The sequence below is a fragment of the Mastigoproctus giganteus genome, chromosome 11 (assembly GCF_048544385.1).
Source record: "Mastigoproctus giganteus isolate SK-2022 chromosome 11, ASM4854438v1, whole genome shotgun sequence".
In the NCBI taxonomy this organism is placed as follows: domain Eukaryota; kingdom Metazoa; phylum Arthropoda; class Arachnida; order Uropygi; family Thelyphonidae; genus Mastigoproctus; species Mastigoproctus giganteus.
In genome coordinates, this window is record NC_143585.1 from 147703392 (window position 1) to 147721402 (window position 18011).

The 18011-nt window shown below is 38.6% G+C and overlaps 1 protein-coding gene across 1 annotated transcript in view; it reads right to left on the reverse strand.

Annotated features, from left to right (window-relative positions):
• The window catches only part of LOC150078507 (uncharacterized), a 123267-nt gene that overhangs the window by 40326 nt on the left and 64930 nt on the right, over nucleotides 1-18011 (reverse strand). Inside the window, exon 3 of the mRNA XM_090384865.1 lies at nucleotides 12167-12265. Coding sequence (XP_090240991.1) covers nucleotides 12167-12265 — 99 coding nt within the window. The remainder of the gene's footprint in view (nucleotides 1-12166; nucleotides 12266-18011) is intronic.

Genomic DNA, 18011 nt, shown 5'->3' on the forward strand with positions numbered 1-18011 from the left:
AGTGGATTTATTGGATAATTGTTTTCTACAACAGCATGCTAGAGAGGCAACAAGAGGAAATAACACTCATGATCTGATTATCAGCAGTGATTATTCATACATTAAGAATTTACAGATAAAAGAACCACTAGGTGGCAGTGATCACAGTGTACTGATGTAACTACCAACAGGGGTAAAGGGAAGGGTTTTTGCTTTCGTAAAGGCAACTACAGCAGTCTCAGAGATTTTTAGGTTCTATACAGTGGGACCAACTGATGATGTTACCAACAGCAAATTCTAAATGGGAAGCATTCGAGGAAGTAATTTTGGAAGCTACTAGCCTTTTTGTTCCAACTAAGAAATAGTGCTCTAGGTTTAGGCCCAAAAGGATGTCATATGAACTAACGAGACTCGTGGCAGAGAAGAAAAATGCATGGGATGCACATAAATTGTCAGGCGACACAGAAGCCTATGGTAGATACAGGCTAGTCTGTAATCAAGTCACAAAGGAGGTTAGGAAAGCAAAGGCAGATTATGAAAAATCTTTGACAAAGGATGCAAAGAAAAACAGCAAAGACTTTTTACTTATATAAACTCTAAAAGGAAGGGGATGAATCAGATTGGTCTGCTTGATATCAATGGTTTGACTTTAGATGATCATTCTTGGATAGCTGCCGAACTAAATGAGTATTTTGTATCTACATCCACACGAGGAGTTATCAAGGAGGAGAGAGCCAGATGTTTATCAAACTCTAACAGGGAGTTAAACGATTTTGTAATATATACTGAGAGCAAAGTAGAGGAGAAATTTTTGAAATTAAACATAAGAAAGGCACCTGGGGTAGATAGTATCTATCCAGTTATATTAAAGGAGGTGGCAAAGGAAGTAAGCAAACCCTTAGCATTAATTATGAGAGCATCCTTGGATTTGGGGGAAGTCCCCACAGACTGGAGATGTGCAAATGTATCTCCAATTCACAGAGGGGGATCAAAGGTTGACATGAGTAATTACAGACCAGTTAGTTTGACTTCTGTTCCAGCAAAAATAATGGAGTCACTGGTAAAGAAGCATTGCAGGATCATCTAGACAAGACAAGACAGTAGTAATAATTCAGACACAGCATGGTTTTGTCAAGGGGAAGTCTTGTCTGACTAATTTGATTGGATACTATGATGTGGTCACAAAGGAACTGGATGCAAAAAATAATTTTGATTTAACTGGATGAAAAATAATTACTTGGATTTCAGGAAAGCTTTTGATACTGTTGCACATGGAAGACTGCTATACAAATTGGAGCAGTATGGCATTAAAGGCAAGTTGCTACAGTGGATAAAAGGATGGTTGAGTGGGAGAAGACAGAGTGGTAATCAATGGGTACTGCTCTACGTGTACTAATGTTATTAGCAGTGTCCCTCAGGGTTCGGTGTTGGGCCCATCGTTATTTTCTATATTTATCAACGATACTGATGAAGGTATATCAAGCTTAATGTCAAAGTTTGCAGATGACACAAAAGTTGGCAGGGTTGTTAATAACAGTAATGACAGTATGCTGCCACAACAGGATCTGGAAAAGTTGGGTATGGGCTGAGAAGCAGCAAATTAAGTTTAACATTGACAAATGCAAAGTACTGTATATGTGTAGCAGTAACCCCAGAGAAATGTACCAACTATGTGGTGTTACTCTTGAGGTAGTGGAGAATGAAAGAGACCTGGAGGTAATTGTGCAGTCAGATATGAAGTTTTTTGAGCAGTGCAGGCAGGCTGCCAGAGTAGGTGATGGGGTCTTGTCAATGATATACAGGAATTCTGAGAGCAGGGATAAGGAGGTGGTTATCCACTTGTATAAGGCAATAATCATGCCACAACTTGAGTACTGTGCACAGGTCTGGAAGCCTCATTTTAGGAAGGATGTAGAGTTGCTATAAAGAGTACAGAGAAGGGCAACAAGACTGGTGAAGAGAACAAAGGGGTGCTCTTTTGAAGAAAGAGCTTAAGTTCTGCAAATTGAAACTTCTGGAGACTAGGCTCCTGCAAAGCGATCTAATTGAAGTGTATAAGGCCTTGAATGGATTGAGCAGGCTCAAATTTTTTTTTTTTTTTTTTTGGTAGTTGTTGGCGCATCGGCTTCTGTGGCCATAATGCACCTCCCAAGGTTTTTGCAGTACTTTGATCCAAGCCCGAGGCGGGATTCGAACCCGCGACCTTTGGGTTGCCAGGCAGGCACTTTACCCACCCGGCTAGCCCGGTCGGCGCAGGCTCAATGCTAATGGGATTCTTCTTCTTGCTCACATTACAAACCTGAGGGTGGCATAGATTCAAACTGAGGAAAGACAATTGTAGAATAGATGTGCGGAAGTTTGCCTTTAGCCAGAGGTGGTTGATTGCTGGAACAAACTTCCATCTGTTGTGGAAGTTGATAGCTTAAATAAATTCAAGGCAGAACTAGACAAACATTTGGAATGAATGGATCAGTGAAATGGGAAGAAGGTTTTTTTTTTTTTTTTTTTTGCTGATGCTGTATAAGCTTGCTTTCTTGCATCACGTGCCTCTACTAATCCTAAAAAATGATTCTGATTTGTATGAGCATTTTTAACAAAGTACGTCACAAGACAAATGAAAGCTGATTATTAGAAAGCACTAACAGAGAGAGAGAGAGAGAGAGTGCTAAGAATGGGATGAGTTCTCATACATGAATCAAAAAAAGTGAGTAAACTAATAAGGGCCCTTCCATATAGACCTTCCACTGCAGCTTATCTGGTTGCAGTGGAAGGTCCATAGAAATGGCAAATGAGTTTAAGAGATATTTATCACATTTACAGTAAAAAGCAGGCTCTTAACAAAAGATGGAATACCACTGATGAGGCAAGACAGACAAAAGATGATTATTAAAAAGCACTAGCAAAGAACAGGATAAGGAATTTTCATTTGTGAATAACCAATAGGGCACTTAACTATTTTGCCCATAGAAAGCCCAACATAAATGGCAAATGAGTTTAAGAGATGCTGTAAACTCTGGGGAAGTCTAATGTATCAAAATAAGTGATATAATGATCTCAGAGAAGCATTTGTTAAAAAAAAAAATAAATAAATAAATTACGAAGATTAAAGGAGAGCACGTGACCAATGATCTTTTATCAATCATTAATCACTGATTAACGATTAACACAGGCATATTATTTCTGAGGAGGCAGTTAACTACAGACCAGTGAGTTTGACTTCTGTAGTAGGGAAGATCATGAAGGATGTGGTTAAGGATGCCATTCAGAACCATCTTGACAACCGTGGTATCATAACCTAGCAGTACTGATGGTTGACCTTCAAAAATAATGTGCCTGCATTAACTATTAATCACAGAATAAAAATCTGATTTTTTTTTTTTTTTAACTTTATTTCTCCCACTCAATAAACGTGATTGCTGCCATCCATTGGGAGTTTAATATACTTCATATTACCTACTTGTAGTCTGTAGGGAACTAACAGGCAATGATTCCTCTGGGATTGGGTGCTGATCTAACTGCAGCACCTGCTAGATTTTACTCATCATCCCAAAGCGGATTGAGATATAGAAAAAGTGGATGTTGAATGCAGGTTCATTTTTTTTTTTTTTTGTTTTTTTGTTTTAGTTAGTTGTTGCCGCATTGGCTTCTATGGCCATACTGCACCTCCCAAGGTTTTTGCAGTACTCTGATCCAAGCCCGAGGTGGGATTCGAACCCGCGGCCTTTGGGTTGCCAGGCAGGCACTTTACCCACCCGGCTAGCCCAGTCAGCGAATGCAGGTTCATAATGAGAATATAACTTGTGCTGAACCCCGAGAGAACTGGATGAAAATTATCTCTTCATTCATAAAGTCTGTAATGCACTTAAAGAATCTGTGTAAAGAACTTATTTGATAATTATTAGTTTTAATGTGGTCAAAGGGTAGTTCTACAGCATACAACTCTGTGGTGTATAAACTGTACTCATGGGGAATCTCTAAGATACTGTACTATCTGGGAAGACCGCAGCAGATATCACAGATGATTATGATTTCGAGCTATCAGTGAAGATAGGCAGAAATCAGACACAGATGGCGAAGTACTGGCCTTTCCCCCATTATTAATGTAGAAGGTGGAAAGCAAGCATACCAAAGTGATTGGGCAACCTTGTCTGAGCACTGCTTCAATAAGAATACTAAAGGGATGTCTAGCAGTCTGACAGTGTTATTGAGATTTTCCCATTGTAGCTTGAAAACGGATGTCCACATTGCATAGGATGATCTGGTAGGGATTTTAGTTAAAAAATATATTTTAGCAACAATTGCTTTCATTAAAATGAGAGAGGCAGTTGAATTGCATAAATGTATAAACTTTAACCAGGCGATGTTCTAAGTGCTCAAGCAGCGATGCAGATGGCTTAAATGTGAAGTGGATCTAGCCATCGAAATACGCTGTTTATAGCAGATGTGTACACTTCGGATCCATAACCTAATTTGAATCGGAAAAGTGCATGATAGAGGTGAAGTAAAGCAATCTGTTCCCCAATTATTAGATGAAACGGCACGTAGGAGGTTGACACCTTGTGCACTTCTTTGTCCACAATTGATGTATGTGTTGTAGGAATGTCAACTTCTTACTGAATAATACCCAAGAATTTTGTTTCGGGTACTACTGGAATGATGTTTTGTCTGAGCTTTAGTTTTGATTCAGATGAAGGTTCCGTTTGTGACTGAAGTATATGTAAATGGCTTCTAAGATGAAAAACCTGAACCCATTGCCCAGGTGGTGAGATGGTCAATGGCTTGGCGCAATGACTTTCGGTGACTCTCATAGTACGTGACTGAGAAAATACTGAAATCATCAACGAAGAGAGCATTTATCACAGTTCACAAATTTGTTCAGTAATTAAGCACAACTTACAATGGAACCTTGGGGAACTGCCTGCTCTTGGAAAAAAGGCCAAGAAAGTACCCTGCACGAACTTGAAATGAGCAGTTTGTCAAAAAAATTTCAATAAAAAATTATAGGCAACCCCATTATAGGCAAAGACCAGAATTAAAGATGTCTTTTTAATTCCAAATCTCCAAACTGTGTGATACGCATTTTCCACATCAAAGAAAATTGACACCAGGTGCCTGCATTTCAGAAAATGCATCTTGAATAGACATTTCCATTCATATTAAATTCTCGAGAATTGACCTGTTCTTTCAGAGGCCGCACTATATTCTCAAAAGGAGGTCATCTGTTTCTAAATTAATCATCTTACAACGTATGTCGTCTGGTCCAATGGCGCTTGCCTTGGACAGAGATAGTGCCGCTTTGTTTCCCATTCTGTGAAATGCTGGCTGCAGACTTCAGTTGTTTTAAAACAACTCAAACTACTATTTTAAATTTGAGGCAAGAAACTTGGAAGGGAAGAGGGAAATGTTTCAGCACACATTTTAGCAAATGTCTCCCCTAGAGTGTTTGCAATTGCACATCCAAATAGGCTTAGGTGTTGCCATCTGGGTGATGGAAGACGTGAAGTGGATCCAAAATTCCTCCTGACTCTAACCGTAACTTGATTTGGTGTGTGTGTGCATATTTGAAGGGTATTAAATTATCTGCAGTAGGATAATGACAAAGGTGCTGGTCAAGACATCAAATGCAGACATTGGGACTTCACAGATGTGGTGTCACTCAGATATATAAGGAATGAATAATTTGAATACAGAGAGTACAACATATATGGAAAGGACATTCATTCATTCATTTATTTATTAATTACACACAATATAGTCTCAACATTATATACATAAAAGTATATACATGATTTATATACAAGATATATTTACATATAATTATATGCTCTGACAAACATTAAACTCTCGCGCGCGTGTGTGTGTGTGTGTGTGTGTGTGTGTGTGTGTGTGTGTGTGTGTGTGTGTGTGTGTGTGTGTGTGTGTTCTTATTCAGGGTAGCTCCCAGGCATAAGCCCAAATCTACCTTGAGAACTTGGGAATATGTAGTCTTTACAAATCAGTCCTGAAAAAGTGTGTTAAATTACCCAAGTCTGATTTTACTGTAGCGCAATTCGCACATGAAATCCCGCACCCACTGGAGGTAGTGCAATATCAGTGAGTGCCAGCAATCCCACGCTGCCCATACCAGGGAGCCAGCAGGGGAAAAAAAATATATATATATATATATATATAATAAAACAACAATAACATTCAATAGTCTGGATGGCACAACTATAAACTTCAAAAATCACAGTTCAACTGAATATTTCCTCAGTTGCTGTTTCACATGCACTGGAACCTCCAAAACCAATAACGCTATTATCCAGCAAATCTCCAACTTTACGCCATGGATAATAGAACCTTTATATGGAAAGGACAAGGGACAGGGTATTCTTGTATTGATTGCGGCCTCCAGGGTTACCCCTATATACCGCTGTAGCATCTGTAGGTTATTTATAGCCGGCAAGTGTGTGTAAGTGTGTGTGTGTGTGTGTGTGTGTGTGTGTGTGTGTGTGTAAGTATATATGTGTGTTGTGGTGGTTGTTGTTTGCCGGCCCTGGAGTCTTAGCAGCCGGGAGACAGGGAGCAAGCTACCTGCGTCCCGAAGGACAGACAGGATAAGGTGGGGGGAGGAATTGTGCTCCTAATTAAGAAGTATACAAAATCTAAAGGCAGTGCAACCCTTTAGACATGGGCTGCACTGCCTTTAGTTGATATGGGTGGCCAGTGCAATGTTGAGTCAGTTTTGTGTGAAATAATCACTGGGAAAGCAAAAATGAGAGTTGGAGTGTGTTGTAAGCCTAATGGCTCAGATGAGTACAAAGAACAGCTGTAGCGAGAAAGAGAAAAATAGCCAGAAAATCAGAATGTTTTATAACGGGGGATTTTACCTTTCCAGATATCGACTAAACTTTTGGGTTGGTCACTCACAGACTAGCAAGACCTTTGTGGATTTATTGGATGATTGTTTTCTACAGCAGCATGTTTAAGAGGGAGTAATACTCTTGATCTGATTATCAAGATCAAGATATTACTCCCTCATTATTCATGAATTAAGAATCTGCAGATCGAAGAGCCACTAGGTGGCAATGATCCAGTGTAATTATTTGGAATTTACTTAAAGTTGTAACTACCATCAAGGTTAAAGGGAGGGTTTTGCTATCATAAAAGTGACTCCAGTGGTCTCAGACAGTTTTTAATTTCTATACAGTGGCCCCAACTGATGATGTTACCATCATAAATTGTAAATAGGAAGTGTTCAAGGAATTAGGCATAGAAGCTAGGTTTTTCATACCAACTAAGAATTGCTCTTCAAGGTATAGGCATAAATGGATGTTAGATAAACTGATGAAACTCGTGCAGAGAAGAGAAGTGCATAGGATGCATATAAATTATAGGGCAACAAGGAAGCCTATGGTAGATATAAACTAGTCTGTGATCAAGTCACAAAGAAGGTCAAGCAAGCGAAGGCAGATTACGAGAAATCTTTGGCAAAGGATGCAAAGAAAAACAGCAAAGACTTCTTTTCTAATATAAACACTAGAAGGGGATGAATCAAATCAGTCCACTCTATATTGATGATTTGACTGTTGGTGATCCTGCTCAACTTGCTGACAAACAATGAATATTTTGAATGTACATTCACATGAAGAATTCTTTAGGAAAGAGAATGCCAGAGGTTTCTAAAGCTCTAATAGAGAGCTAAATGATTTTGTAATAACTGAGAAGAAAGTAGAAGATAAATTGTTGAATTTAAATGTAAGAAAAGCACATGGGGTGGATGGTATCTATCCAGTTATATTAAGGGAGGCAGCGAAGGAGTAAGCAGACCCTTAGCCATAATTATGAGAGCATCTCTGGATTCAGAGGAGGTCCCCCACGAACTGGAGATGCGCAAATGTATCCCCAATTCACAAAGAGATCAAAGGGTAACATGGGTAATTACAGAGCTGTTAATTTAACTTCTGTTGCAGGGAAAATAATGGAGTCACAGATTAAAGAAGTAATGCAGGATAAACTACACAGGAGTGTAGTTACACATCAATCACAGCATGGGTTTGTTAGGAGCAAATCTTGTTTGGCAAATTTAATAGGTTACTATGATGTGGTGACAAAGGAACTGAACACAAAAAAAATTATTTTGATATCATATACTTGGATTTCAGGAAAGCTTTTGATACTGTTGCACATAAAAGAATACAAATTGGAGCAGTGTGGCATTAAGGGCAAGTTGCTGCTATGAATAAAGAGATGGCAGGAGAAGACAGAGGGTGGTAATCAATGGACATTTTTTGGGGGAATAATGTTATAAGCAAAGTCTTGGAGGGTTTGGTGTTGGGCCTATTGTTGTTTTCTATATTTATCAATGATAAAGCATGTCATGCTTACCATCCAAGTTGATATATGCTACTGCAACAGGATCTAGCAGATGGGCTGAAAAATGGCAACTGATTTTTAACATTGATAAATGCAAAATACTGCATATGGGTAGCAGTAACCCCAGAGTAATGTACCAACTGTGTGGTAATACATTCAGGGCAGTGGAAAATGAAAAAGACCTGGGAGTATTTGTGCAGTCAGAAATGAATTTCTCTGAGTAATGCAGACAGGCTGCCAGGAGAGCTCATTGGGTTCTGTCAATGATATACAGGAATTTTGCTAGCAGGGATAAGGAGGTGATTATCCCATTGTCAGGCCATATCTCGAGTACTGCATACAGGTCTGGAGGCCTCATAGTTGGAAGTTTAAATTTTTTTTTGTTCTTGGCTGATGAGTATAGGCTTGCCTTCTTGCATCATTTGCCACTTCTAATCTTATTTTCTTTGTTCCACCATGCTTTTGAGTACGTAAGATTTTCTCCTTGGTAGCTGATGCATACAGGTTTATAGCTAAACATTCCATGATTCTGTAGCCCTGTGCACCACATTGAGTGCACAGGGGGTATCCATGGCAGGCAAGGGAACCACAACAGGCCTTTTGCAAGTGTCTGTATTTTTGACACTGGATGCATCTTAGATTTGGAACATACAGCCTTAGAGGGCAGTGCAGGTCATCACAGCAGGTAACTGTGATTGAATTAAGAGATGTTGGAGAGTTGAAAATATGGATAAGCTTTTTAGTGGGTACTAGATTTCCATCTCCGTTCATGAATATTCTTTTTACAGCTGTCATTCCTTGTTGCTTAAGTTCAGAAGAGATTTCTTCCTCTGACACTTCCATAATATCCTACTTGGAGATCACACTACAAAACGTTTAATGCTTTATGGGGGTTAACTATGACTGGAATTCCCCTGACAGAAGTAGCTTGAAGCAGCTGTTCTGAATGCTTTTTAATTTTAGTTTCTAGAATGACAGCCGGGACAGTGTTGGGATCTGTGATGTGATTATTAAAATTCATGAGGATTTTGTTTTTGTTTTAGTTCAGTGCCTGAGCTCCCCACTCAGTACAGGGCCCAAATGGGATGCCCACTTCCCAGCAAGCAATAAATGTACCCAGGAGTGAAATCCAGGGCTACTCAAACACCATATTTGCATTTCTGCCAGCCTGAATTGTCGCTGACCAAGCAAGTAAAAGCATGGCATCGACATAGTTGATCCTATGTCAATGCCATGTGAACCAATCCAGGACCACCCATCTTGTCAAAGCAGGACCAAAGTGGTGTGTTGAAGCTAGGTCCCTCAACCACCAGGATTCCCCTTTCGGAGGTTCCATGGGTTGCAGCACACAGCAAATAATGGATTCATATTGTTAGAGCCTGGTACCTAGGCAGTGGATCCCAAGGATGCTAATCCAGAGGACCAGCAGCATCACTGGGAGGTCCCCTTAACCACATACAGGTACCCACATTAGGCAGGGTGTGAGGGGGGGGGGGGAGTGGATGCAGTGATCCTGCCTAAGTTTTGGATGATTACCTTGTAAGAATGGTATGAAGATTCTATTTTATTTATTTTTCCTGCATCAGACAAAATGCAGGAAAACACTTGCTTCCTTTCATCACTTGGCCTTACTAATTTATAAGGTATATCCCAAAGTGAATGTAGCAAGATATATAGCTAAGATATATTCTGTATCTTTTGCTATATATCTTGCTACATTCACTTTGGGATATACCTTATAAATTACATGTGTGCACCACGCACACACTCAAAATGAAAAATAAAATTAATTTATACAAATAATAAAGAAAGGAAGAGAATGAAGGATGAAAATACAAAAGGATAGTAAGAGAGGACTGCATAAGTGTCACCATTACTCAAATCTGTTACATCGATGAACTGATTATCACTTAGTTCTGCACTGAGTTGTTCTAGATTTGAAATGCAATAACTCCATGGCCATTGTTGCCTCCTTGTGATCTTCCAATGAGACTCTGAATGGTTGGTCTGTTTTAATTTATTTTTGCTTCATAGTATGGTCAATTATTGCAGTTGGTTTTTCATTCCATTTATAGCAATATTTCACACAATTCAACCTTGGTTCCAACGAGGAGTCGCTGCTAAATTTATGCTGACTTTTCTTCTAAATTAGAAGGATAAATCAGACCGTAGAGGCAATTTTGTCTAAAACTGAAACCCCATATCAGGATATGCTCCAAAGGTCATCATACTTGCTACAATGTTAGATAAGTCTACACATGTTCTTCCAGTTGCTGGCATGTATGTTTTATACAGTACATATTTAATCGGGTTGCCTCTGCTTTTCACTAGCACCATTAGTGAGCAACATTAATTTTTTTTTTTTTTGTCAGAAGGAACTGAATCCTACCAGATTCAGAGATCAACATTAGTACAATAGGGATCAAAGAAAAGTTTATGAAAAGGTTTAGAGTAGGCAGAACAAATGTTATTGACAAAAGACTGTTCAGCCATCCAGCAACTTCAACCACATTTACCTGGCTTACCATTCTGCTAACTTATTCTTAATTTACATATTTCAATTTCTGTGTTATATCCACACACACACACACACACAGAGAGAGAGAGAGAGAGAGAGAGAGAGAGAGAGAGAGAGGGGGGGGGGCACTTTATTAGTTATACCTAACTAATAGCAAGTAAATTCTTCTTCCCCCTTGGCCTTCAGAACAACCTGAACTCATCACTGCACAGACTCTGCTGCTTCCCAAAGTTGTTGAAAATTGGATTGTTGTGGAGCTCTACTCCAAAGAAGAACTGGTTCTACCTCATCCCACAGTTTCCAAATGGAATTTCAGAATAGAATGGATTGAGACCTAATGACTGGTGAGGCTGGGTGCAGTAAGCTGAAATCACTCTCATGTCTGGAACCAGTTCTCTACAATACTGGTCTTGTGACATAGTACATTATCCTGTTGGAGAAATCCATTTGTAGGTATATGGACATACTGCAGCTATGAATAAATGTACCTGGTTGGAAACAACTTCCAGATACATCACATCACTGGTAAAAGAAATACACCATACCATTACATTGCCACCACCAGTCTGCATTATTGAGAACTGGTAGGCTGGGTTTATGGACTCAGTTTTTTTGCCATATTCTGGTCCTGCCATCAACATGCAATATCAGGAGCCAGAAATGCTCAAACCAGTAAAAGTTTTTCAATACTCCATTATCCAATGTTGGTATGCCTGAACCCACAATAATGAAGCTTCTTGTTTTTTTGCTGACAGGGTGGAAATGGTTAGGTTGTCAACTGTGATATCCCATCCATGACAAATTATGATGGTTTGCATGCTCTGCAATACCACTCTGGTTACCACTGCTGTACTGGATTATTCACCGACTGATTATCCTTTCTGCTACTCTGGGCATGTATTGTTGGCCACTGGTAGCCTTTCAAATCAGCGAGCTGTTTCTGATAGGAGGGTCACCATCAGCTGGATGTTATTTGGTTATTGGACCAATCTCAATTCATCTGAGACAGTGTCCATAATGTTCATACCACTGTGTCTGGTGCCAACTCCCATACCACACCGAACTGCATATGTACAGTACCCTACATGTCAGCCCACCTGCTTTATATCACACGGTGCAAACATATGATGCTGTTATTGAAGGAGCACTCCATTTCATGAAAAGGTGTATGTGTACCTAATAAAGTGGTCACTCAGTTTTATATAAAAGCAATTTTTAAAACCATAATTTATCAAAATAATTTACCCATAATAAAATTTTTGAGCTAAAGTGAATAGTTAAAGTTAATAAATAGTATAATATGAAAATACTAACTTTCTGCTTCAGTGCATCATAATTTTCATACTCTAAAATAAACTGACAAAATGTAATAAAATCTTCAGCAGTTCTCCTTTTTTTAGCTGGTGGTTCACTCTAAAATAAAATTAAAAACAATATCAGTGCAAAAACTAATTACTTAATCAGTTTCTTTTTGTTGTTTTAAAACTGACCTACAGTTACAAAAAAGTTCTATCACTGACAGGATATGAAATAAAATATTTAGTACTGTAATGGCTAAATGATGCAAGGAAGCAGACTTTTTCTGCATCTACCAAAAAAAAAAAAAAAAATTCTCTATAATTCACAGTTTTCCCATTATCACAACATGACTATCCAATTCCACTTTGAACTTTACCAAACCCTCAGCATTAAATTCTCTAGCAAGTTATTCCAACAATCTACTTTGCATGAAAGTAAACTTCATGAGATCCAGCTTTAGCATTAGCATACAATGCAAGAAAGCAAGCTTATGCAGCATCATCCAAAAAAAAAAAAAAAAAAAAAAAACCTCCCATTTCACCCCTCCATTCGTTCCAAATGCCTGTCCAGCACAGCCTTATTTATTTAGGCTATCAACTTCCACAACAAAAGATGGAAGTCTGTTACACCAATCAACCACCTGCTGGCTAAAGGCAAACTTCTGCACATCCATTCTGCAACTGTCTTTCTGTTACTTACCAAAATTTTGTATTTGTGACCCCTAGTTTTGTCTTCTGGCAGTGAAAATATACCTCCTTTGTTCATTCTCTGATTCCCTCCAGGGAATTATGTACCTCTATCAGATCTCTCCCCAAGATGTCCAGTGGTCAAACTTTGAAGTATACATCTGAGCTGTATACTATAATAAGTCCTGGATTTCCACCCTTCCCTAGGTGCAAATTAGTACATTTAGAAACAAACTACAGTTTCCATTTTTCACACAAGTCCTGATCATTTTTAAGTTAAATGGCCTCATTCTGGTTGTTAACCACTTTTCCTATCTTTAAGTCATTAACAGAGTTTGATAGCTTAGCCTGCACTCCCTATTCAAAGTCATTAAGGAAGATGAGAAGTAGAAGTTGCTCCAATACTGATCCCTGAGAAACTCCACTTACAAGGTTGTATTACTTCACCCTGAGTAATGTCCATTTATGACTACTCTCTTCTAACTTTTAACCAACCCTTCATCCAATGAAGGATCTTACCATTAATCCCAATTTACTCTAGTTTGTACAACAGCCTTTCATGGTGAACCATAACAAAAGCATTGCTCAGTCCTTGTTTGCCTTAAAACAAGTCTCCAGTAATCAAAATCAAGTTTGCTCATGCTTAGAGGAGAACCTTAATTTCATTGCTATTTCCATGGAATCCGTGACAATTCAACTAAGAATTTGAATGTAAACATGATTTAGTTTTTCTGGATCTATCTGTGGACTTCTGAAGGACTTTCCTTTCCAGTCCTTTGAGAAGAAAGGAGGACTGTGTCTTCTTCCAAGACTGAGTCATCCAGTACTTCTTAACTTGAACATCCATTTTTCTTATACTCCATGTGGCGCTTCGGTTTTTTTTTTTTTTTTTTACTTTTCTTTTCCACTTTGTTTTGGCAGTTGTGGAGTCCTAGGAGTGATGATATGGGAGTGGCAGCTGACTCTTTAGAGTAGGTTTTAGGAGAGTGCAATAAACAGTCTGCAACTGGGGTGAATGAAATTTTTGGTGGAATAGCCATTTCAGTTTGGGTCTCAATGGAATGCGACATGAAAAAAAAAAAACTCTCAGCATATTACGGCTTGTTACTAATTAAAAGTTTTGTAACAGAATCCATGATTTCATGGTTCTTTGCACCACACAAGGAACACAATATTTGTGACTTAATTTGTGATTTGGCACTTAAAGCACCCTAAGGAATTCAGTACACATGGCCTTACAGGTATCCAGCTGTCACTCTCCAAATTCCAATTTGGAGAGTGACTTTGAAAGTAAACATGAGGTATTTGATTCTAACCCCTATGCGCAAATATTCTTTTTACAACTGTCACTCATTGTGGCATAAATTCAGAATACATTTATTCTGATGCTTCAAGAAGGTCATGTTTGAAGATCCACAAGTTGAATTAAATGTCTTGTGGTGTTGGTAAGGGGGGGGGGGTTCAGGAAAGCTTTTCAGACTGTTGCACATGGAAGACTGCTGCACAAATTGGAGAGCTTACTGTAATCTGAATCTTTTCTTTTAGTTTATATTAAAATATCTGCAGAATAATTTAACTGATTTCAGGAAATAGAGGAGGGTGACATCTTTCCTATATACTTTTCATCAGTGGAATGATTTACCAAGAAGCATGGTGTAGGACTTCATTATTATCTGTTAGAGACTGTGTTAGGTCCCAGAAAGTTTTAAATTATCAGGCTTCATGAGATTTTTTTTTGTTTTAATGCTCATGCTCTCCATCCACCACAGAGCCCAAAGGAATATCCACTACCCGCCAAGCAATAAATGCACTCAAGAGTGGTACACTAGAGATAGCCCAACCACCATAACCACACCACTGCCAACCCGCATCCTGTCTCTTAGACCATGAGGGTAGGCGCATGGCATTGACACAACTGACTTCTCATCTTTGTCTGGAATTTAGGCTGTAGGCACTGGATCTCAGTAACATTAGCCTGGAGTGCCAGCAGCATCACTGATAGGTCCCCTCACCAATATAACGTCCACAATTGGGGGGGGGGGGGATTTAAAGGGAAATAGTGACTATTTCATGCAAATAGGATATGTGTGACATTGTAGAACAATTATCATTTTTTAAGGACACAAAAAGGTGATGTAAATGATAGTACCAATGATGTTAAGGACAAACAATCTGAGGGTTTACTTAACAAGTATGAGGTGATGCTTAGAAAAAACTTCAAGTTAAGACTAAATTTGAAAGTGTCTGGAATTTTTATAAGGAAATATAGGAATGAATTCATGGTGAGAGCTTTGTCAGTCAGTAGATTTCCTCTGGCTACAGAAATCTTCAAAAACATATACGCATTCACAGCTTCTGTTATTTTTGCTGTAAAGGTATTCCATAATTCAATTGTATTCATCCTCCCTTTCATCCATTTAATAGATGCTGTGTAGTGCCTTAAACTGTCCCCCAACTCAAAAATTAATTACACAAGATATAATTGGAAAATTGGCTGTGATCTTACAGTGGATGATGCACTTTCACTCAGTTCACAATTTTGCTGTTTCTTGTATAAATGGGACTTGAGAGCAAAGGGTTTCTATTTTCACTGTCAAGAAGAATCATGTTGCAGTAGTTAAAGGGATGGGTTTTAATTTCAGAAGAGGTGACTATGACAGTTTAAGGCACGACACAGCATCTATTAAATGGATGAAAGGGAGAATAAATACAATTGAATTATGGAATACCTTTAAAGCAAAAATAACAGAAGCCATGAATGCGTATATTCCATTAAGAATGAGGAGGATGCCGAAATGGATGAGTACTTTCCCTAACTAATATAGCAAAAAAAAAAAAAAAAAAGGGGGGGGGGGGGGTTAGAGTGACAAAGGTAATGAAGCCCTACAATTTGATCTGTAACAGTACCAAATAAGGTTAGGAAGGCAAAGGCTGAGTGTGAGAAGGAGCAGAATGGGGACAAGGAATTTTTCTTGTATGTAAATACAAAAAAACGAATCAGATATGACCCTTGTCATGGGAAAAGTCTTAGATAACCCAGATGTTGCTAATGAACTGAATAGGTACTTACTGAATAGGTATTTACTGACAAAAGACACTTCGCATTGAAGGGAAGTTGTGCGCGTGAGTTTGAGCCACTGAAATTAGTGATTTCAAAATTACTGATGACTATTTATTAAAAACAATTTCAAGCATAAAAGCAAGTATGGCTCCTGAAGTTGATCATATATACCATTAATTTTGAGGGAGATGCCAGAGCATACTGAACCAGTGAGATATATTAATTATAATTATGAGGGCATCATTCGACTGATGCATGGGCTCAAACATTGAGGTGGCTGACTGAGTCCTGATGTTAACAGTGATCACAGTGCATTGATGTGCAATTTACTTAAAGTAACTACTGCCAAGAGGAAAGCAATGAGCTTTTGCCTTTGGAAATGGGTCTACAATGGTCTCTGACAGGATTTAAATTCGGTGCAGGGAAACCAACTGAAGTGTTACCAACAACAAATTCTAAATGAGAAACATTTGTGGTTGCAAACATAAAAGACATTAGTCTCTTCACACTAAGTAATAAATACTCTTCAATGCTTAGTCATAAATAGATATCAGATGCTTGTTTGTTTGGGTTTTATTGGTGTTTGTTTGTTTGTTTGTTTGTTATTTGGTTTTTAGGAGCATTAGCAGCTAAGGCCATATTGCTCCGGATATGCGGTGGTCATTCCCTAACCTTTCTGCATCCTCCGTATTTGGTGGTGACGGGCTCGAACCCCGGTCTAATCAAGAAGCGTGTGCTACGCACTGCTGCTCCTTCCCACCTGGCTACGGAGGTGCCTTTTATTGGTGCATTAGCAACTAAGGCTATAATGTGCAAAAACCAGATCATGCAAAAGAGAACAGTTAATAGATCTCAGTGACCTAACAAATTAGGTCACTATGTCCAAAGGCCTGGGCAAAATGATAAAAGTATATCAAAGATATACAAGTTACACTTTTAAATTGGAGTAAAAAGGTTTAAGGATTTTAGTAATTAAAAACGGCTGACACATGCCTGTAGTTAGATGAAATCTGACTGAAGTGTATAAGGCTCAGACAGATGACTAAAAGCAGTAAAATATAAAACACATTTGTGCCTATTAAGTGAACACTCAGGTAAAACGTGCTGAATTCACAATTCTCCCATGTAGAGGAATCATCTGCCCTCAGCAGGAACGAATGCATAAGATGATGCAGAAGTGAGTGAACAGTTTAAACAAACTGTTCACTCACTTCTGAAAGTGTCTTACAGTCTAAATTATTTTCTCCTAAGAAAATAATTTAGAGTGCATTATTTGCCTGTAGTCTGTATAGGGAACTAACATAGTATAGTGTGTTTGATGAATGGCAGCACCTAGAACATCAGTTCAACTCTGCCGTGTTTCTCGGTGGTGATAAAGACTGTAAAATTAGCCCAATGTGTCGGTATAGTGTTGTTTGTACGATTATGTAGTCGTAGATTGTTTTGTTTGGACTGCCGGCCAACAGTAAGCAGCAGTCACCAGGAGCCAGGCCTCTAGAATCAGCCTGCCCAGGAAAGGCAATACAGGTAGCTCTCAACTTTACGAGTTAATTCATTCCTAACGCACACTTGTAAAGCGAAAACTCATAAAGTGGGAACTTATTTCCCGTAGACAATGTAAAAATAGGGGTTACATTATTAACAATGAAATTAGTTAGCTAATTAGGTTTATGTTTAAACAATGATTATTTAATCAAAGAAATGAAAACGTAGCCTGTAAAATCAAACAAATCATAATAACAGAGGAATTATGACTTACAAATGTTAAAGAATGTTTATTCTTCATCATCATCGACTAAATGCACACTCGCTGATCACTATTTATTGTGCTGTTTGTTTGTTATTTGGTTTTTAGCAGCATTAGCAACTAAGGCCATATTGCTCCGGGGATATGCAGTGGTCATTTCCTGACCTTTCCGCATCCTCCGTATTTAGTGGTCACGGGCTCGAAATTTATTGTGCAACACCTTGTGCAACAAACCAACGAGTGCCGAGCACTCGTTGGTTTGTTGCACAAGGAGTCGGCGTTTATTTCCAAGATAATCTTCTCTTTTCTTTATAAATTTCAATAGCATGCATAACCATTTTTTAACGGAACGCACAAATTGAAAAT